The following is a 23,469-nucleotide window of genomic DNA, read 5'->3' as shown; positions in this document are numbered from 1 at the left end:
GAATTAACTGTTCACTTGGAAGAACTGGAGAAAGAACAGCAAACTAATCCCAAAGCAAGCAAAAGGAAAGAAATAACAAAGATCAGAGCAGAAATAAATGAAATTGAAAATATGAAAACAGTAGAGAAAATCAATAAGACCAGAAGTTGGTTCTATGAGAAAATCAATAAGATTGATGGGCCCTTATCAAGATTGACAAAAAGAAGAAGAGAGAGGATGCAAATAAATATGATCAGAAATGGAAGAGGAGACATAACTACTGACCTCACAGAAATAAAGGAGGTAATAACAGGATACTATGAACAACTTTACGCTAATAAATACAATAATTTAGATGAAATGGACAGGTTCCTGGAAAGACATGAACAACCAACTTTGACTCAAGAAGACATAGATGACCTCAACAAACCAATCAGAAGTAAGAAATTGAATTAGTCATTCAAAAGCTTCCTAAAAAGAAAAGTCCAGGACCAGATGGCTTCACATGTGAATTCTACCAAACGTTCCAGAAAGAATTAGTACCAATTCTCCTCAAAGTCTTCAAAAAAATCGAAGTGGAGGGAAAACTGCCTAATTCATTCTATGAAGCCAACATCACCCTCATACCAAAACCAGGCAAAGATATTACAAAAAAAGAAAACTACAGACCAATCTCTCTAATGAATACAGATGCAAAAATCCTCAATAAAATTCTAGCAAATCGTATCCAACAACACATTAAAAGAATTATACATCATGACCAAGTAGGATTCATCCCAGGTATGCAAGGATGGTTCAACATAAGAAAATCAATTAATGTAATACACCATATCAACAAATCAAAGCAGAAAAATCACATGATCGTCTCAATTGATGCAGAGAAGGCATTTGACAAGATTCAACATCCGTTCCTGTTGAAAACACTTCAAAAGATAGGAATACAAGGGAACTTCCTTAAAATGATAGAGGGAATATATGAAAAACCCACAGCTAATATCATCCTTAATGGGGAAAAATTGAAAACGTTCCCCCTAAGATCAGGAACAAGACAAGGATGTCCACTATCACCACTATTATTCAACACTGTGTTGGAGGTTCTAGCCAGAGCAATTAGACAAGAAAAAGAAATACAAGCCATCAAAATTGGAAAGGAAGAAGTAAAACTATCACTGTTTGCAGACGATATGATACTATACGTCGAAAACCCAGAAAAATCCACAACAAAACTACTAGAGCTAATAAATGAGTACAGCAAAGTAGCAGGTTACAAGATCAACATTTAAAAATCTGTAGCATTTCTATACACTAGTAATGAACAAGCTGAGGGGGAAATCAAGAAACGAATCCCATTTACAATTGCAACTAAAAGAATAAAATACCTAGGAATAAATTTAACTAAAGAGACAAAAAACCTATATAAAGAAAACTACAAAAAACTGCTAAAAGAAATCACAGAAGACCTAAATAGATGGAAGGGCATACTGTGTTCATGGATTGGAAGACTAAATATAGTTAAGATGTCAATCCTACCTAAATTGATTTACAGATTCAATGCAATACCAATCAAAATCCCAACAACTTATTTTTCAGAAATAGAAAAACCAATAAGCAAATTTATCTGGAAGGGCAGGGTGCCCCGAATTGCTAAAAACATCTTGAGGAAAAAAAACGAAGCTGGAGGTCTCGCGCTGCCTGACTTTAAGGCATATTATGAAGCCACAGTGGTCAAAACAGCATGGTATTGGCATAAAGATAGATATATCGACCAATGGAATCGAATAGAGTGCTCAGATATAGACCCTCTCATCTATGGACATTTGATCTTTGATAAGGCAGTCAAGCCAACTCACCTGGGACAGAGCAGTCTCTTCAATAAATGGTGCCTAGAGAACTGGATATCCATATGCAAAAGAATGAAAGAAGACCCATCTCTCACACCCTATACAAAAGTTAACTCAAAATGGATCAAAGATCTAAACATTAGGTCTAAGACCATAAAACAGTTAGAGGAAAATGTTGGGAGATATCTTATGGATCTTACAACTGGAGGCGGTTTTATGGACCTTAAACCTAAAGCAAGAGCACTGAAGAAGGAAATAAATAAATGGGAACTCCTCAAAATTAAACACTTTTGTGCATCAAAGAACTTCATCAAGAAAGTAGAAAGACAGCCTTCACAATGGGAGACAATATTTGGAAATGATATATCAGATAAAGGTCTAGTATCCAGAATTTATAAAGAGATTGTTCATCTCAACAACAAAAAGACAGCCAACCCAATTACAAAATGGGAAAAAGACTTGAACAGACACCTATCAGAAGAGGAAATACAAATGGCCAAAAGGCACATGAAGAGATGCTCAATGTCCCTGGCCACTAGAGAAATGCAAATCAAAACCACAATGAGATATCATCTCACACCCACCAGAATGGCCATTATCAACAAAACAGAAAATGACAAGTGCTGGAGAGGATGCGGAGAAAGAGGCACACTTATCCACTGTTGGTGGGAATGTCAAATGGTGCAACCACTGTGGAAGGCAGTTTGGCGGTTCTTCAAAAAGCTGAATATAGAATTGCCATACGACCCAGCAATGGTATTGCTGGGAATATACTCAAAGGACTTAAGGGCAAAGACACAAACGGACATTTGCACACCAATGTTTATAGCAGCGTTATTTACAATTGCAAAGAGATGGAAACAGCCGAAATCTCCATCAACAGAAGAGTGGCTAAACAAACTGTGGTATATACATACGATGGAATACTATGCAGCTTTAAAACAGGATAAACTTATGAAGCATGTAATAACATGGATGGACCTAGAGAACATTATGCTGAGTGAGTCTAGCCAAAAACTAAAGGACAAATACTGTATGGTCCCACTGATGTGAACAGACATTCGAGAATAAATTTGGAATATGTCCTTGATAACGGAGTCCAGCAGGAGGTAGAAACAGGGTAAGATAATGGCCAATTGGAGTTGAAGGGATACAGACGGTGTAACAGGACTAGATACAAAAACTCAAAAATGGACAGCACAATAATACCTAATTGTAAAGTAATCATGTTAAAACACTGAATGAAGCTGCATCTGAGCTATAGGTTTTTGTTTTGTTTTGTTTTGTTTTGATTTTACTATTATTACTTTTATTTTTTTCTCTATATTAACATTCTATATCTTTTTCGGTTATGTTGCTAGTTCTTCTAAACCAATGCAAATGTACTAAGAAATAATGATCATGCATCTATGTGATGATGTTAAGAATTAATGATTGCATATGTAGAATGGTATGATCTCTAAATGTTGGGTTAATTTCTTTATTTCCGTTAATTAAAAAAAAAAAAGAGAGAAGGGATAATTGGACTGAAGGGATACAGACTGTACAACGGGACTGGATATAAAAACTCAGAAATGGACAGCACAATACTACCCAATTGTAATGCAATTATGTTAAAACACTGAATGAAGCTGCATGTGAGGTATAGGTTTTTTGTTTTTGTTTTGTTTTTTTTTTCTTTCTATTATTGTTTTAATTCTTATTCTGTTGTCTTTTTATTTCTTTTTCTAAATCGATGCAAATGTACTAAGAAATGATGAGTATGCAACTATGTGATGTTATTAAGAATTACTGATTGTACATGTAGATTGGAATGATTTCTAATTGTTTTGTTAATTCTTTTTTTAATTAATAATTAAAAAAAGAATATATAAACATCACTTACAACTCAACAACTAAAATTCAAACCACCTCCCAAAAACAGAAAAACAACTTGAACAGACATTTCTCCAAAGATATACAAATGGTTAATTAGTATATGAAAAGATGCTCAGGATCATTAACCATTAGAGAAACGGAAATCAAAACTACAAGGAGACATCACTTCACATTCACTAAGTTGACTATAATTATAACTTTTTTAAAAACAGAAATCAAATACTGTTGGTGAGGATGTGTAGAAATTGGAACCCTCATACATTGTTGGTGGGAATGTAATAAGGTGCAACCATTGTGAAAAACAGTTTGGCACATTCTCAAAAAGTTAAATATAGCATTGCTTTATGACCCAGAAATTCCACTATTAGTTATATACTCAAGAGAATTGAAAACATATGTTCAGACAGCATCTTCATAGAAAATTATGCATAATAACCAAAGCAGAAACAACCAAATGTCTATCAAGTGATAAAAAAAAATGTTCTATATCCATACAATGGAATATTATTCATCCAGAAAAAAGAATGAAGTATTGATACATGCTGCAACATAGATGAATCTTGAAAACATTATGTTAAATCAGAGGAGTCAGATACAAAGTCCACATGATTCCATTTGTTTGGAATAGGCAAATCCTGAGACAAAAAAAATACACATTATTTGTCGTCAGGGGTTGGGGTAAGGGGAGAATGGCTTCTTTTTGGGTGATGAAAATGTTCTGGAATTAGTGGTGATGTTTGCATGATATTTTGCATGTTTGCACACTAAATTTTACAAGTTAAAATGGTGAATTTTTGTTATGTGAATTTTAAGGGGGAAAGGGGAGAGGAAAAGAAGCTAAGGGGAAGTATGTAATCCTAAAGGAAAAAGGAAGGATCATTCAAAACATACAGCTGAATATCAGAATGAAAAGCCAGCGTTTGAAAACAATCATTAAAACAAACATCTCTAGGAAGAGTGCTCAAATAAATGAATGACAGAAGTAGTGGAGATTTAAAATATCATTAATGAATGCTATGAGGAAAGACAAGTATGATACATTAGCTTTGGAGAGTGTGCCACAGTGTCTGCAGCCCCTACTTTTTTTAGATCTGTCTTTTGATTCCTCTAATGAGAGGAACAACAGGAGGTTGGCAGTGCTGACATGCAGCATTCAGAATGAAACAAGTTTTCTAGGTACCCTGCATGCTAACCATCAATGGTACTCAGGTAAATTGGCAAGCCCCTCAATGTCACTTGGGTTCAAAATACAAATCCAAAGGCGACAAAATTCAGAAATGTACTTTTATTTTACTGCTGGTTGATATTTTCCCCCTTTTAATTTCTCAGGAATTTTATTATTCAGGGAACAAATATTTATGGAATTTTCTCCGTAAATCCGTAAAAAATCAAGTCAACCTATATTAATTCTATTTACAGAAAACTGGTAAATTCAAACAATGTGCTAATGTGTCTACACGGGAGGAATGTAATTGCACAAACGATCAGAAGTTTTCGTATGCAGTTGCTTTCTCAGATTGCAGAGAAAAAGTAAGATAATGTCAATTACCTGAAGACAAATTACTTTCATATTGAGGAAATAAGATTTTGAAAGGTTCTTTTTGGTTAAACATGAAAAACTAAGGCATAAAAATAATATCTTATAAGTATTTTAACATAGTTCATATTATGACACAACTAGAAAGATCTGTATTTAAATGTACCAAACCAAATTAACTAACCTCATTGTTCTAGTTTGCTAGCTGCCAAAATGCAATATACCAGAGACGGAATGGCTTTTAAAAAGGGGAATTTAATAAGTTGCTAGATTACAGTTCTAAACTGTAAGAAAATGTCCCAATTATAATAAATCTATAGAAATGTACAATCAAAGGCATCCAGGGAAAGATACCTTGGTTCAAGAAGGCCGATGAAGTTCAGGGTTTCTCTCTCAAGTGAGAAGGCACATGGTGAACACAGTCAGGGCTTCTCTCTCAGCTGGAAGGGCACATGGTGAACACGACATCATCTGCTAGCTTTCTCTCCTGGCTTCCTGTTTCATGAATCTCCCCGGGAGGCGTTTTCCTTCTTCATCTCCGAAGGTCTCTGGCTTGTGGACTCTCTGCTTCTCATGGCTATATCATTCTTCTCTGCTCTCTCTGAATCTCTTTCATTCTCCAAAATGTTTCCTCTTTTATAGGACTCCAGAAACTTATCAAGACCCACCCAAATGGGTGGAGACATGTCATCATCTAATCCGGTTTAACTCTTGATTAAATCACATCTCTAAGGAGATGATGTGATTACAGTTTCAAACATACAATACTGAATAGGGATTAGAAGAAATGGCTGCCTTTGCAAAATGGGATTAAGATTAAAACATGGCTTTTCTAGGGGACATACATCCTTTCAAACCAGCACATTCATCTGCAAAATGAAATAATAAATACCTGAATTACCCTGTCCATTTCACAGGATTCTTATAAAGACATGCATTCATACCCACATACTACATCCATACATATGCACACACATACACACATATATCCATATGAAACCAATTAGTAACCTGTAAATCACTATATAGGATTATGGAGATTTATTGCTTTATTTAAAAATTATTGACTATAGTATACATCAGGTTCTGGAAATACAAAAACCAAAGTTCTTGTCATCCAGGAACTTAGTCTAGTGGTAGTGACAAATTAAAAATAGTATAATATATTGGTTAAGAGAATGGGTTCTGTGTTACATAATATTTCATTCTGTTAGTATCAAAACTTTCAAAGGTATATCAAGTTAATATTGTTGTTTACACCAGTAGAGTCAAGTTTTAGTTAGCTTTCAAGCAGATTTATACATATAATGAGTGTGTGTTTACTTAATACAATGTTTGACATAGAGTCAACAGCCAATAAATTATGAGGCAGTTATATATTTCCATAACCCCTCCCTTGCTGAATTACAAGAATATTTCTTGAGCATTTGCTCTCAACTAAGTATTTCTCTAAGTCTTCTCCATTATTTGTCTCATTTAATTCAAGGTGCAGAGAAGCCAGGGTAATTTTCCCAAGATCACATTGTTAATATGTAATGGAATTTTATTTGAACTCTGACTATAGTATGAGTTTCAAGAGTGTGGTCAAAACCTGCAACTGGCAGAGAGAATGGTATAAGGAAGATGGGCAAAATCCAGTTTATGCAGAACCTTAGCTTAGCCAGAAAAGCTTGGATAACATCATAGTGAATTCCTGCGAAGAAGACCAGTAGAAAGTTATAATTTTTTTACTACAGTGTTTGTATATATTACCTTTGGAATTCACATGGACTCTGCTGTAAGAAAGAATTTTTTTTCATGTCTTGAGTAGGCACAACTTCAAAGAGTACATTTCACTTAGAATAGTCAAATTATTGGGAATATATCTATTAATTCTTTGCCAGGAAATAAAATTGGTATTTAATTTTCCAAAATTGCATTCATTGTTGGAATTTGTATTTTAGGTTCCTCGTTTTAAGTTTCCAGTTACACAATATCCGATTTCTTTGGAAATTTACCACAAGGCTGGAAATATCCCAGTGGAAACACCATATCTGGTTACTGTAACTGAAGTGAATATGAGAGGCAACTGGAAACTAAGTAGGGTTTGCTTTCTTCTATAATTATTTTTTACCCCTGATAAGTAATATATTACCTAATTTAGTGGTTTACAAAGTCTATTTACACAAGAGAAGCCAGGCGTTTTTTGGAAAAGAATTCAAAGCATTTGGCACAATGCTGTTTACAAGCAGTCTCCCATATTTTTCATAATCACTTCCAGTGCCTTCGATTCTATGATTTAAAAACATTTTTGAAGTATTAGAACTGCAAAAAAATTGAAACTATTTTGTAAATTAGTAGCAAAAAGTGATCCATATATGCTCTCACTTCTTTGTTCACTGCTTGCTCATTGTTACAGAAGATAAAAATATGATGTTGCAAGATAATCTATAAGATCAATCTTCTAATTATACAAGTAAATTTTCATAATGATTTTATGAAAATAATAGAAAAACAACAGTAATATTTTCTATAGGGAAAAGGAAATTTACTGCAGTTCAATTTTACCTCATATATGCAACTTTTCATATAAATTTTTAATTCGAGAAGTTATAAGTTTACAGAAAAGTCATGTAAAAAATACAGCATTCTCATTTATTCCCCCCTATTATTTGTATAGTTGTTATAATTTATGAAAGAATATTATAATTGTACTTTTAACTGTAGTCCATAGCTTTTACTTTAGGATGTATTCCACATATACCACCCTGTTATTAACACTTTGCATTAGTGTGGGATATTTGTTATAATTCATGAAAGAACATTTTAAAATTTTTACTATAAACTATAGTCCATCATTTACAATAGAATTCGATGTGTTATACACTCTTGTTTCAGTTTGCTAAAGCAGCTGGAATGCAATATACAAGAAATGGGTTAGCATTTTCAATAGGGTTTTATTAGGTTACAAATTTACAGTCCTAAGGCCATGAAAATGTCTCAATTAAGGCATCAATAGGACAATACCATCTCTGAAGAAATGTCAGTGGCATCCAGGGTTCCTCTGTCATATGGGAAGGTACATGCCAACATCTGTTAATCCCTCTTTCCAAAATGTCTCGGAGCTTCCATGGGTAATTTCCTCTCGTAGCTTCTCTCAGGGCATTTTCGTTTTAAGCCCTCTTTCCATGAACTCTCTTAAAGGACTCCAGTAAAGGATTAAGACCCACCTTGAATGGGCTGGGTCTCATCTCCAAAGAGACATCCTAACCAAAAGATCCTATCTGCAATAAGTCTGCCCCCACAAGAATTGATTAAAAGGACATAGCTAACCAGCACAGCTTCTATAGTTTATTCTTCATTTTAATTCTGCCAACATATATATGACCTAAAATTTCGCTTTTTGACAACTGTTCTAGTTTGTTAGCTGCTGGAATGCAATATACCAGAAATGGAATGGCTTTTTAAAAAGGGAATTTAATAAGTTGCTAGTTTACAGTTCTGAGGCCGAGAAAATGTCCCAATTAAACAAATCTATAGAAATGCCCAATCAAAACCATCCAAGGAAAGATACCTCGGTTCAAGAAGACCGATGAAGTTCAGGGTTTCTCTCAAGTGAGAAGGCACCTGGCAAACACGGTCAGGGTTGCTCTCGCATCTGGAAAAGCACGTGGCGAGCACTGTGTCATCTGTTAGCTTCCTCTCCAGCTCCCCAGGAGGCATTTTCCTTCTTCATCGCCAAAAGTTGGTGGTTGGTGGACTCTCTGCTTCGTGGGTCTGCAGCATTCTGTATTGTGGCTTTCTCACAGCTCTGTCATTCTTTTCTGCTCTCTCCACATTTCCAGCTTTCTCCAACGTGTTTTCTCTTTTATAGGATTCCAGTAAACGAATCAAGACCCACCCGAGTGGGCGGAGACATATCTCCACCTAATCCGGTTTAACAACCACTCTTGATTGAGTCACATCTCCAGAGAGATGATCTAATTACAGTTTCAAACACAGTATTGAATAGAAAATAGAAGTAACAGCTGCTTTTACAAAATGGGATTAGGATTAAAACCTGGTTTTTCTAGGGTATATACATCCGTTCAAACTGACACATATTCACATTTAAAATTCAATATTGCTAATTACACTCACAACTTTACAATCAACTCAAACAGAAATTCTGAACCAATTAAGCATTAACTCCTCATACCCTACCCACAACCCACCCCTAGTAATCTACATTCTAGTTTCTAACTCTGAGTTCACTAAATTTAATTAGTTCACATAAGTGAGATCATACAAAATTTGTCCTTTTATGTCTGACTTGTTTCATTCAAAATGATCTGCAAGTTTTGGCCATGCCATCACATGTATCAAGACATCATTCTTTTTATGGCTGAATAATATTCCATTGTAGCTAAACATTTTGTTTATCCCTTCTTTGGTTAGGGACACTTGGGTTACTTCCACCTTTTGACAGTTGCTAATAATTCTGCTATCAACACCAGTGTGCAAATATCTAGTTGAGTCCCTGGTTTCATTTCTTTTGGGTATATACTTAGAAGAGCGATTGCCTACCCAAAAGGTAGTTCTATACTTATCTTTCTGAAGAACTGCCAAACTGTCTTCCACAGTGGCTGCACCATTTTACATTCCTGCCAGCAATGAATGGGTGTTCCCTTTTCTCCACATCCTCTCCAACACTTGTAATTTTCTGCTTTTTAAAATAGCATCCATTCTAGTGGATGTGAAATGATATCTGATTTTGGTTATGATTTCCACTTCCCTACTAGATAAAGATGCTGAGCATGTTTTCATGTTCTTTTTAGCCATTTGTATATCCTCTTTGGGGAAATGTCTGTTCAAGTCTTTTGCCCATTTAAAATTTTTTTTTGTCTTTTTATTGTTGAGTGCAGGCTTTCTTTATATATTCTGGATATTAAACCATTATCAAATATGTGGTTTCCAAATATTTTCTTCCATGAAGAAGGATGCTTTTTCACTTTAATGATAATGTCCCTTGAGGCACAAACGTTTTTCATTTTGATGAGGTCCCATATTTTTTTTGTTGCATGTGCTTTGTGTGTAAAGTTTAGAAAGCCATTGCATAACACAAAATCCTGAAGATTCCTCCCTGCATTTTGTTCTAAGTTACATTCCTGGTTCTTATATTTAGGTCTTTGAGTTCCTTTTTGTATATGGTGTGAGATAAGGGTTCTCCTGCATTCTTTTGCATATGGATAACAAGTTTTCCCAGCACCATTTGTTGAAGAGATTATTCTTTGCCAATTTAGTGCATTTGGCAGCCTTGTTTAAAATCAATTGGTGAAAGATGTGAGGGTCTATTTCTGAACTCTCAATTTTATTCCACTGGTGCATTTATCGATCCTTGTGCCAGTACCTTTGGATCCTTTTGACCACTTGAGCTCTGTAGTAAGCTTTAATACCCGAATTATAGTCCACTAATTTCATTTTTTTTCAAGATGATTTTGACAATTTCAGGCTCCTTATACTCCCAAATGAATTTGATAATGGAATTTCCATTTCTGAAAAGTAAGCTCTTGGAATTTTGTTTGGGATTGCATTGCATCTATAAATCATTTGGGCTAGATTTGATGTGTTAAATAGTATTGAGTGTTCCAACACATCAGCATGAAATATCTTTCCATTTATTTATATCTTCTTAGATTTCTTTAGGTAAAGTTTTGGAGTTTTCTGTTTATAAATCCTTTCATCCTTGGTTAAATTTGTTCCTACATATTTCATTCTTTTAGTTGCTACTGTAAATGGTATTTTCTCTTGATTTCTTCCTCAAATTGCTCACTACCAATATGTAGCAACACTATTGGTTTTTGTGTGTTGATCTTGTATCCTACTACCTTGCTGATCTTGTACCTCACTACCTTAGTTATTAGCTCTACTAGTTTTGTTGTAAATTTTTTGGGACTTGCTATATATAGGATCATATCATCTGCAAAAAAAATTCTTCCTTCCCAGTGTGGATGTTTTTTATTTCTTTTTCTTACTTAAGTGCTCTGGCTGGAACTTCCTGTACAATGTTGAATAATAGTAGTGATAGTGGGCATCCTTATCTTGTTTGGTATCTTAGAGGGAAAACTTTCAGTCTTCCACCATTGCATATTATGTTAGATGTGGGCTTCTCATATATTTCCTTTAATATAATAAAATAAAGTAAAAATAAAGTTGTGTTTTTTTATTGTATTGAAATCTATTCACACATCACACAAATCAACTGAAATATATAATGAACAGGTCACAATATCATCACATAATTGTGCACACATCCCCATGCACAATTTTAGAACATTTTCATTACTCCAGAACAGAAATAAGGATAAAAAATAAAGCTCAAATCCTCCCATAATTTCAAAACAAAGATCTAAAAAAAAGCAAGCTTGATATTCTGGGGCTGCAGATATTATGGCACACTCTCCAAATATATTGTATCATATTTATTGACCTATGGTATTAGGGTAGTAAACTTGTTACTGTTGTTCTAAGAAAATTAAAATATTACTGCTAATTAAATATAGTCCATCATTTGCAATAGCTATGTTTTTCCATATACCCCTCTATTTTTTTTTTATTTGTAGTGGTTCATACAAGAAACTATTTAAATGCCTGACTTTAAACAACCACTTTCAATCAAATTCACCTATAATATATACATTACTATTTCTTATAATTCCAAAAACAAACTATTATCATCTCTATCCATTCCCAAATATTTAAGTTCAATCTCAATAAAAATTCTGTACATATTAGGTAACCACTACCTCTTCTCTAGCTTCTGCTTATCTCTAGGTACACTATATACTATATTTTCCCCATGCATGTCTTTATTTTATTACTCATCTAACCATACACTGGGTAAAGGAGGTATCAGTCACAAGTTTTTTTTTAATGTTTAATAATTTTATTGTACAAGTATTAAATGTTTTTTGTTAAACTCATTCACAGTATTTTTTAACATTTTTATTGTATAGTATAACATACATAAAAGCAAAGAAAGTAAAAGGCAATAGTTTTCAAAGCACTCTTAACAAGTAGTTACAGGACAGATCCCAGAGTTTGTCATGGGCTACCATATGATCCTCCCAGATTGTTCCCTCTAGCTGCTCCAGAATATAGGAGGCTAGAGGGCTTAATTATATTTTTATCATCACAGTTGACTTTTTTCTTTTGTGTGTGTGTGAAAAATAGCACATATACAAAAAAGCTATAAATTTCAAAGCACAGCAACACAATTAGTTGTAGAACATAATTCAGGCTTTGACATGGGTTACAATTCCACAATTTTAGGTTTTTACTTCTAGCTGTTCTAAGGTTCTGGAGACTAAAAGAGATATCAATTTAATGATTCAACATTCATATTCATTTGTTAAAACCTGTCTTTTCTGTATATCTCCAGCATCAACTTTGATCTTTCCATCTTCCTCTTTAGGAGTGTTTGGCTATGGCAACTCTAAAAAAAAAATTGGAAGGGTCTGTCTCTAATACGGGCTAGGGAGATGGAACTATCTGATGTTCTGGAGAGACTGGGCTACATTTCAAGACTTATCTGGATCACGGACCCATCTGGAGGTTGTAGGTATCTGAAAAGTTACTCTAGTGCATGGAATCCTTGTGGAATCTTATATATTGCCCTAGGTGTTCTTTAGGATTGGCTGAAACGGTCCTGGTTGGGGGCTGTTAGGTTATGATAGGTAGCAAGGTCTACCTGAAGCTTGTATAAGAGCAACCTCCAGAGTAGGTTCTCAACTCTATTTGAACTCTCTGCCACTGATACTTTATTAACTATGCTTCTTTTCTCCCTTTTTCTCAGGATGTAATTGTTGATCCCATGGTGCCTGGCCTGGATTCATCCCTGGGAGTCACTTCCCACATTGCCAGGGAGACTTTCACCCCTGGATGTCATGTCCCATGTAGGGGGGAGGGCAATGATTTCACTTGCAAAATTGGGCTTAGAGAGACTGAGGCCACATCTGAGCAACAGAAGAGGTCCTCCAGAAGTAACTCTAAAGCATGCCTATAGGTAGTCTAAGCTTCTCTGCTGCCTACATAAGCTTCACAAGAGTATGCCTCATGATCGAGGGCATGGCCTATTGATTTGGGTATCCCTAAAGTTTGACGCAGTATCGGGATTCTCTGATGGTAATGTTTAATACTTTGAAACCCTTTCCTCCCCTCCCTCAGAAGGCTTTGACAATACTTTTTGATTATCTGCTTCATATATTCTAGGATGTATCCAGGCATTATAATAATCTATACAGGATTAAAGGACCTCTTTCTTATTCTGTGCTTTCTGTGTTTCAATTGTTCAAATGAGCTGTAAGAAAGGTATCAGATTATACACTACAGAAAATTTCAGTTCCAGATCAAATAAAACTTTCTTCCATTGGTCTCAAAGAGTATGTGTGGTTCTAAAATATAGACACTGTCTTCCTTACCCCTATGTTCTGAATTACTTAAACCCCAACCTGTTTGGCTTCGTTCTTATCTCTAAATTTCAGGTTATATATATAAAACAGCCTCTCAAAATCCAGAAATAGTAATCACCACTCCGGACTTAATGTTTCTGCTCTGAAAGCTTACAATCTAGGCCCCTTTTTTCTTATAAGCATTTTCTAAAGGTGACCATCCATTGTTATTGTTTTTTTTTTTCCTGGCTTATTTTGTCTCACCAAATGACCCCCATGTTCATTCACATCATTGTATACCTCATGACATTCTTCTTTTTGTAACAGCACAACCTTCGTTCATAAGTACACCAATCTACCTCTCCATCAGTGCATCCTTCAGCCACCTGCATTCATCAGGCATCATTTAGAAGGCCTAAAGTCCACAGTCCATCAGCATTCTCAATTTTAGATAATTTCATTGTTCCCAAGAGACAGACAACCAATATACACACCCTCACCAAATAAGAAATCTAAACTTCCTCAACTCTTGTCCTTCACCCCCTTATTTACCTCTGCTATTGCTGTGGTAGTGCTGATGGTTTCCTTTTGAACATAGCTCATAGCATGCAATAGCAGTTTTACCCTTGTACCCTGGACTTAAACACTCTTTATATAAGAATCATATCCTTGAAGTAATTCTTGTAAGACTAATTCATATTTCTAGTGTTAATCAGTGGGACACGTAGGTCTACACAACCCCTTTCAATCTTATTCATCTTCAATATGGTTATATTACTTACAGACCCACTATAGAACTACCTTCTCTCCTATCTATTCCCTTACATTGAAGTTCAACCTCATTAGCTGATGGTTCACCCATCTCTAGCTTCTATGCATCTCTAAGTCCTCTATATTCTGTATTATAAGCCGCTGATTATACTTTTATGCTGGTCATAAAAGTGGAATCATACAGTCTCTATCCTTTTGTGTCTGGTTAACTTCACTCAGAATTATGTCCTCAAGGCCCATTCATCTTGTCATGTGCTTCAGGACATCATTTTGTCTTACTGCTGCATAATAGTCCATCGTATGTATATAGCACATTTTGTTGTTACACTCATCTGTTGATGGGCATTTGGTTTGCTTCCATCTTTTGGTGATTGTGAATAATGTGGCTATGAACATTGGTGTGCAATTGTCTGTTGTGTTGTTGCTTTCAGCTCTTCTGGGTATATACCAAGTATTGCTATTGCTGGGTCATAGGGCAACTCTATATTTAGTTTCCTAAGGAACTGCCAAACAGTATTTCATACTGGCTACACCATTATATTCCTAACAGCAGTGCATAAGTGTCCTACTTTCTTCACATTCTCTCCAACATTTATAGTTTCCTTTTGTTTAATAGCAGCCATTTTTATAGGTGTGAGGTGGTACCTCACTGTAGTCTTGATCTGCATTTCCCTTACAGCCAGTGAAAATGAGCATCTCTTCACGTGTTTTTGAGCCATTTGTATTTGCTCTTCAGAAAAATACCTATTCATATCTTTAGACCATTTTATAATTGGGTGCTTGTTCTTTTGTTGGTAAGTTGCATGATTTCTTTGTATATACAGGAAATCAAACCTTGTCCGATATGTGATTTCCAAATATTTTCTCGCATTGAGTTGGCTGCCTCTTCACCTTTTTCACAAAGTCTTTTCAATTGCAGAAGCATTTGATTTTGAGGAGTTCCCATTCATCTATTTTTTCTTTTGTTGCTTGTGCATTAGGTGTAAAGTTTAGGAAGCTACCTTCTATTACCGGGTCTTGAAGATGTTTCCCTACATTTTCTTCAAGAAGCTTTATGGTGCTAGTTCTTATATTTAGGTGTTTGATCCACTTTGAGTTGGTTTTTGTGCAGGGTGTAAGTTAGGGTTCCTTTTTCATTCATTTGGCTATTGATATCCAGTTCTTCCATACTCAATTATTGAAAAGCCTATTTTGTCCCAGTTCAGAGGATTTGGGGGCCTTGCCAAAAATCAGTTGACCATAGATTTGGTGGTCTATTTCTGCACTTTCGATTCAATTCCATTGATCAATACTTCTATCTTTGTGCCTGTACCATGCTTTTTTGACCACTGTGACTTTATAATAGGTTTTAAAGTCAGGCAGTGCTAATCCTCCCACTTCGTTCTTCTTTTTTAGGATGCTTTTAGCATTTGGGGTCTCTTTCCCTTCCAGGTGAATTTGGTAGTTAGGTTTCCCAAAACCTCAAAGTAGGTTGTTGGAATTTTGATTGGTACTGTGTTGAATCTGTAGATCAATTTAGGGAGAATTGACATTTTGACTATATTTAGCCTTCTGATCCATGAACAGAGAATATCTTTCCACCTATTTAGATCCCCTTGATTTCTCTTAGCAATGTTATGAAGTTTTCAGTGTACAAGTCCTTTGCATCCCTAGTTAAGTTCATTCTTAAGTACTTGATTTGTTTAGTTGTTATTTTGAATGGACTTTTTTCCTTAAATGACTCTTCAGCTAGGTCACTTTTTGTGTATAGAAATGTGACTGATTTTTGCACATTGATTTTATTTCCCACCATCTTGCTGAATTTGTTTTTTAGCTCAAGTAACTTTGCTGTAGATTTCTCAAGATCTTCCAAGTACAGTATCATATCATCTGCAAATAATGAGAGTTTTACTTCTTCCTTTCCAATTTGGATGCCTTTATTTCTTTGTCCTGCCTGATTGCTCTAGCTAGAACTTTGAGCACAATGTTGAATAATAGTGGTGACAGTGGGTATCCTTGTCTTGTACCTGATCTTAGGGATAAGGCTTTCGGTCTATCTCCATTGAGTATGATGCTGGCTATTGGTTTTTCATATATTCCCTTTATTATATTTAGGTAATTACCTTGATACCTATCTTTTGGAGTGTTTTTATCAGATAAGGATGCTGAATTTTGTCGAATGCTTTTACAGCATCAATCGGGAGGATCATATGATTTTTCCATTTGATTTGTTAATGTGCTGTATTACATTAATTGATTTTCTTTTGTTGAACCATCCTTGCATTCCTGGTACAAACCCCACTTGGTCATGGTGTATAACTCTTTTATGTGTTGTTGGATTCGATTTGCTAATATTTTATTGAGAATTTTTGCATCCATGTTCATTAGGGAGATTGGCCTGTAGTTTTCCTTTCTTATAGCATCTTTACCCAGTTTGGGTATTAAAATTATATTAGTTTCATAAAATGAGTTAGGTAAAGTTCCTTTCTCCTTAATTTTTTGAAAAAGTTTGAGCAGGATTGGCATTTGTTCTTTATGGAATGTTTGATAAAATTCCCCTGTAAGAAGAACAAAGGAATGGCATTACTGCAGGGTGTTGAAAATAGATGGTAATTAATATTTTAAAATTTTAACTTATGTGTGAGACTAAAGCAAAAAATGTTCATTTGGTGCAAAATTTATATTTTGACTTGTGCAGTTCTTAATGTAGTGTGTGTGGACAGCTTGGTTGAACACCATAAGTACATGGACCCTTGAGTGGGGCATGGGATTTTGTAGGTTTGTCCAGAGTGATGCTCTGATGGATCCCAGAGTGATTTGAACAGTGAGTTGAGAGGTATTTGCAAAGTCCCCTTGGGGGAATGGTGAGAAAGGGGGAAAATTCAACTTCTCCAGGTGGAGAATTCTTGATGTTCTCGTGGGCAGTGGGAACAACCAAAGCAATGGGCTGAGTCCCCAATCTTGAAGCTTAGCTCCACAAGGGATAGGTCAGGCCTGCTTAGAATTAGACCTAAGAGTCACCCCCAAGAGAGCCTCTTTTGTTGCTCAGACATGGCCTCTCTCTCCAGCCAACACAACAAGCAAACTTACTGCCCTCCCCATCTACGTGGGACATGACTCCCAGGGGTGTGAACCTTCCTGGCAACGTGGGACAGAAATCTTAGAATGAGCTGGGACTCAGCATCAAGGGATTGAGAAAAACTTCTCGACAAAAAGGGGAAAGAGAATGAGACAAAATAAAGTGTCAATGGCTGAGAGATTCCAAACAGAGTTGAGAGGTTATCCTGGAGGTTATTCTTTTGCATTAAATAGATATCACCTTGTTAGTCAAGATGTAATGGAGAGGCTGGAGGGAACTGCCTGAAAATGTAGAGCTGTGTTCCAATAGCCATGTTTCTTGAAAATGATTGTATAATGATGTAGCTTTCACAATGTGACTGTGCGATTGTGAAAACCTTGTATCTGATACTCCTTTCATCTACCTAATCAACAGATGAGTAAAACATATGGAATAAAAATAAATAATAGGGGGAACAAAGGTTAAAATAAATTTAGGAGATTGAAATGCTAGTGATCAATGAAAGGGAGGGGTAAGGGGTATGGTATGTATGAATTTTTTTCTTTTGTCTTTTTGTTTCTTTTTCTGAATTGATGCAAATGTTCTAAGAAATGATGATGATGATGAATATGCAACTATGCGATGATATTGTGAATTGCTGATTATATATGTAGAACAGAATGATCATATGTTAAGAATGTTTGTGTTTGTTTGTTCTTATATACTTTTAATTTAAAAAATAAATGAATAAATATAAATAAAAATTTTTAAATTCCCCTGTGAAGCCATCTGGTCCTGGGCTTTTCTTTGTAGGAAGATTTTTGATGACTGATTGAATCTTTCTAGTTGTGATTGGTTTGTTGAAATCTCCTATTTCTTCTTGATTCAGTGTAGCTTGTTTGTGTGTCTCCAGGAATTTGTCCACTTCATCCATGTTGTCTAGTTTGTTGGCATATAGTTGTTATAGCATCCCCTTATGATTCCTTTTATTTCTTCAGGGTCTCTGGTAACGCACCCCTTCTCATTTCTGATTTTGTTTATTTGCACCCTTTCTCTTTTTTCTTTGTTAGTCTTGCTAGTGTCCTATCAATTTTATTAATTTTCTCCAAGAACCAACTTTTGGTTTTATGGATTCTTTCTATTGTTCTTTTGTTCTTCCATTCATTTAGCTTTGCTTTAATCTTTGTTATGTCTCTTCTTCTATTTGCTTTGTGTTTAGTTTGGTATTCTTTTTCAAGTTCCTCCATATGTGCTCGATTTTTGCTCTTTCTTATTTTTTAATATAGGCATTTAGAGCAATAAATTCCCCTCTCAACACAGCCTTTGCCATATCCCATAAGTTCTGATAAGTTGTATTCTCATTTTCATTCATCTCCAGATTGCTACTGATTTCTCTAGCAATTTCTTCTTTGACCCACTGGTTGTTTAAGAGTGTGTTATTTAATCTCCACATATTTGTGAATGTTCTCATTCTTTGGTGGTTATTGAGATCCAGCTTCATCCCATTGTGATCAGAGAATATGCTTTGAATAATTTCCATATTTTTAGATTTATAAAGACCTTTTTGTGCCCCTGCATATGGTCTCTCCTGGAGAATATTCCATGAGCACTAGAGAAGAATGTATAACCTTGTGCTTTAGGGTGCAATGACCTATATATGTCTGTTAGGTCTAATTCATTTATCAAGTTATTTAACTTCTCTATTTCCTTGTTGGTCTTCTGTCTGATTGTCCTGTCTATAGAGGAGAGTGGTGTATTGAAATCTCCTACTATTATTGTTGAAACATCTATCGTTCCCTTCAGTTTTGTCAATGTCTGTCTCATGTACTTTGGAGCTCCTTGATTGGGGGCATAAAAATTTATGATTGTTATATTTTCTTGGTGAATTGACCCTTTAATTAGTACATAGTATCCTTCTTTGTCTCTTCTGATCTCTACATTTAAAATCTATTTTGTCTACTGTTAGTATATCCTGCTTTCTTTTGGTTACAACTTGTGTGGAAAATATTTTTCCATCCTTTCACTTTCAACCTATTTGTATCATTGTGTCTAAGATGAGTCTCTTATAAGCAGCATATATCCATTCTGCCAATCTGTATCTTTTAATTGGTATGTGTGCTGGTTTGAAAGGAAGTATGCCCCCTAGAAAAGCCATGTTTTCATCAAAATCCCATTTCATAAAAGTAGAGTAATCTCTGTTCAGTACTGTATGTTCAAAACTGTGATCAGATCATCTCCCTGGATGATGTGATTTAGTCAAGAGTGGTTGCTAGACTGGATTGGATGACAACATGTCTCCACCCATTTGGTTGGGTCTTGATTGGTTTACTGGAGTCCTATAAAAGAGGAAACAATTGGGAGAATGGGAGATTCAGAGAAAGCAGAGAATGCTGCAGCACCACAAAACAAAGAGTCCACCAACCAGAGACCTTAGGAGATAAAGAAGGAAAACACCTCCCAGAGAACTTCATAAAACCGGAAGCCAGGGGAGAAAGCTAGCAGATGACGCCGTGTTCACCATGTGCCCTTCCAGCCAAGAGAGAAGCCCTGACTGTGTTCCCCATGTGCCTTCTCACTTGAGAGAGAAGCCCTGAACTTTATCGGCCTTCTTGAACCAAATTATCTTTCCCTGGATGGATACTTTTGAGTGGACATTTGTATTGACTTGTTCTGATTGGGACATTTTCTGGGCTTTAAAATTGTAAACTAGCAACTTATTAAATTACCCTTTTTAAAAGCCACTCCATTTCTGGTATATTGCATTCTGGCAGCTAGCAAACTAGAACAGTATGTTTAGTCTGTTAATATTCAAAGTTATTATTGAAAATGCATTTCTTGAATTCACCATATTATCTTTTTTATTTTTTTTATAAGATCTATATGTTCTTTTCCATCTTTCTCTTTGTATTCTTTATAGTACCCTTAGTGGTACTCTTCAATTCTGTGCCCTCCTCCAGACTTCCACTGCCTTCTCACCTCCAGGGTGCTAGTTGAGTAGTCTGAACTCAGTCTTATTTGGTTTCCCTTGTATGTAGTAGATTGCCTTTCTCTTGCTGCTTTCAGGATTTTCTGCTTGTCTTCAACATTTGACAGACTGATTTGTATGTACCTTGAGAAAGACCTATTTAGAATTTTTCTGTTTGGAGTTCTTTGGGCTTCTTTGACTTGTATATTTATGTCCTTTATGAGGATTGGGAAGTTTCCCCCATTATATCCTCAACTACTCTTTTCCTAGCCCTTTACTCCTCTCTTCTCCTTCTGGAACACCAATGATTCTTATATTTGTATGCTTTGTTTTGTCTATCATTTCCCTGAGTTCCCATTGAGTTTTTTCCATCTTTTTTGCCATTTGCTGTTTTGTCTTCAAAGTCAATTAGCCTGTCCTCTATATCACTTATTCTTTCTTCTGTCTCTTCAGATTTGGTGTTTTGTGCCTCTAGGATGTTTTTTATTTGGTCAGCTGTGTCTTTAATCTCTGTGATATCTACTATTTTTCTATTTACTCTTTCAAATTCCTCTTTATTCTATTCTACTGTCTTCTTGATCTCCTTTATGTCATTCACTATCTTAGTTATTTTATTAAGTACTTGTTGTAAGAACATCTTTGATTAGTAAATCCAATGTTTGTGTCTCCTCTGGTGTTTTAATTTGGTCATTAGGCAGGGCTATATCTGTCTGCATTATGATATGCTAAGTGATTGTTTTCACAGCATGTAAATATCTTGATTAATTTACTTTTTGAATTGCTTCCTTTCAATAGTCTAAGGCCTTGTGTTTGCAGGATGGTTGTAGAGCAGGGAGCAGGGCACGGGGTGGGGCACTCAGTGCAGTGATTTGTTACAGGGCAGGTATAGGCACAGGTTGGGGATGTTACCCTGATGCTTGTGAATGTGGGCACCCAGTGGCCAGGGAGGATGTAGCTGTGTGGATGCACTGGTCTGGTTGGTTTAACCCTGGTGTGCACTGGTCTAAGGCCTGGGGCCCTTTGTGCGCATGTGTAGAGTTGTGGCAACAGGTCAGCATTATGCCTTCATGGATTGGTGGTGGATGTAACCCAGCTGTGCAGCATAGTACTTTCTCAGAGCTGGGAATTGTGGCTGAGGGCTGTGCACATGTGCAGTTCTAGAACTGCTGCAAAGTGCAGTTCCCAGAGCCTAATGATGTGATTGGGGGCCCATATGCATGCATGGGCCTGGGAGTGTAGTAAATGGATGTTCAGAGCTCAGGGGTTGCAGAGTGAGGCAACTGATTAATGTTCTTGGAAACATTGGTACCTCTGGATTTCAGGGTTTATCTGACATAGGAACAATCTGGAGGTTTTATGCTTCTGGAAGAAATGACAATAAGTACAACTTTTACAGAGCCTTAGATAGAGCCCAAGGTATTCTTTCAGATTTTCAGAAATACTGTTGGTTGAGGCTTGGCATACCATGTAAATTTGCAATATCTGACTGAAGTTTGCATAAAAGTAACCTCCAGAATGACCTGTCAACTCTATTTGAGATCTCTTAGCCATCAAGAGGGCATTGTCATTCACATGATGCCAGAGTCAGGCTTATCTCTGGGAGTCATGTGCCATGTTTCCAGGGAGACTTACACCCCTTGAAGTCATGTCCAATATAGGTGGGAGGGTAGTGAGTTTGTTTGCAGACTTTGGTGTAAAGAGAGAGAGGCCATATCTTAGCAACAAAAGGGGTTTTTAGAGAAAGCTGGAGAAGCCACTATGTGCATTGTTTTATGGCAGAAAAGTCAGGGCTCATTGGCAGCCAGCCCCAGCATGTCAAAATTTCAGTGTGGCAACTGACCAAAGATTTAATGATGTTTTTCTGCAGCTAAGTACCTTATTTTCCTCAGTCCAAGCACGTGGAAACTTAGAAAATGAAATATCTAAGTCCTTAACAAGAACTTGCTTGATTTTCAGCTCAATATAGAAATGCTGAATGAGAAAGCCCAAGAGAATACATTTAAACAACAAGAGGAGATCAGAAAACTAGAGGAGTGTATGTATAACATATCATCAAAAAAAATGTCTATGAAAAAGTGCATCTGGAACAGGAAATAAAAGAGTGAAACAGTTAAATAATGTCACTAATGATCTCAGACTTAAAGACTGGAAACATTCTATGATATTAAGAAATATCACCTTAATTCAAGGTCCTCCTTGTCCCCCACATGAGAAAGAAGATAGAGGTGCCACTGGACAAAGTGATCCACAGGGCATTCCAGGTCCAATAGGTCCTCCAGGTCTTAAAGGTGATTGGTGAGCAATTGACTTTCCTGGAAGTCAAGGATTCCCAGGGATGTTTGGGGGGGGGCCAACTAATCCTGGACAAAAAGGCCAGAAGGGAGAAAAAGGTAGTGAAAGTACATTGAGACTTGCAAAACTCCCTGATAATATTAGGACAGGACTCTTTTAAGATCAGTTAGGTTGGGCGGGATAGATACCCTCCGCTGCCATCTCAATAAGAAGCTCTTCACTTTTGGACCAGTCATCAACCCAACTGACTTCCAAGATCTCTTTGTGGCCCCTCCAACCAACTGACCTTTGTTCCTGTATCTTTCCTGGTTTCTGCATGGCTTCTTCTCTTCATCTTTGATGCTATTTGGGCCTCTTCTCCCATGTTAATATCTCTCCTGGCTCCAGTACTTTACCATCACCATTGCCTAGCATTCCTGCCCTTGATTCCTCCCCATGTACTCACTGATCAGCTGCTCCAGCCAGTCCACAGATGCTAGGCCAGGCACCTTAATCTTCTGGGTTCTAGGAGAAATCTCATGGGTACTGATTACATGTGGATTCTTTACATTTCAAAACATTATTCTTAATCATAGTGATGACATAGAAGATTCATCATTCAATCAATATAAGTTCATTGTGTATTTATTGGAGCTACACATATAACAACTAATAATATAGATATCATCTCTGGCCTATGGAGATGTTTCCATTAGAAACATAGTCAAGTCAACAGGCAATTATCTCCATGAGCAGAGCTAGACTGGGGAAAGAACAAGTCT

At 36.1% G+C, this 23,469-nt stretch overlaps 1 protein-coding gene and 1 pseudogene across 12 annotated transcripts in view; both read left to right on the top strand.

Annotated features, from left to right (window-relative positions):
- CATSPERB (catsper channel auxiliary subunit beta) overlaps window positions 1-23,469 on the top strand; it is a 236,133-nt gene that overhangs the window by 183,717 nt on the left and 28,947 nt on the right. For 11 of the 12 annotated variants that reach the window (XM_077123362.1, XM_077123361.1, XM_077123358.1 and 8 more), the window contains 2 exons: window positions 5,118-5,228; window positions 7,179-7,314. In XM_077123362.1, the coding sequence (XP_076979477.1) occupies window positions 5,118-5,228; window positions 7,179-7,314 (247 nt within the window). The remainder of the gene's footprint in view (window positions 1-5,117; window positions 5,229-7,178; window positions 7,315-23,469) is intronic. The other variant, XM_077123360.1, reaches the window with a different exon arrangement.
- LOC143652672 (macrophage scavenger receptor types I and II pseudogene) lies at window positions 21,445-23,220 on the top strand (annotated as a pseudogene).

Source organism: Tamandua tetradactyla, chromosome 12, assembly GCF_023851605.1.
Source record: "Tamandua tetradactyla isolate mTamTet1 chromosome 12, mTamTet1.pri, whole genome shotgun sequence".
NCBI classification, from domain to species: domain Eukaryota; kingdom Metazoa; phylum Chordata; class Mammalia; order Pilosa; family Myrmecophagidae; genus Tamandua; species Tamandua tetradactyla.
Note: the sequence above shows the minus strand (reverse complement) of the source record. Positions and strands in the feature narration are given on the sequence as shown.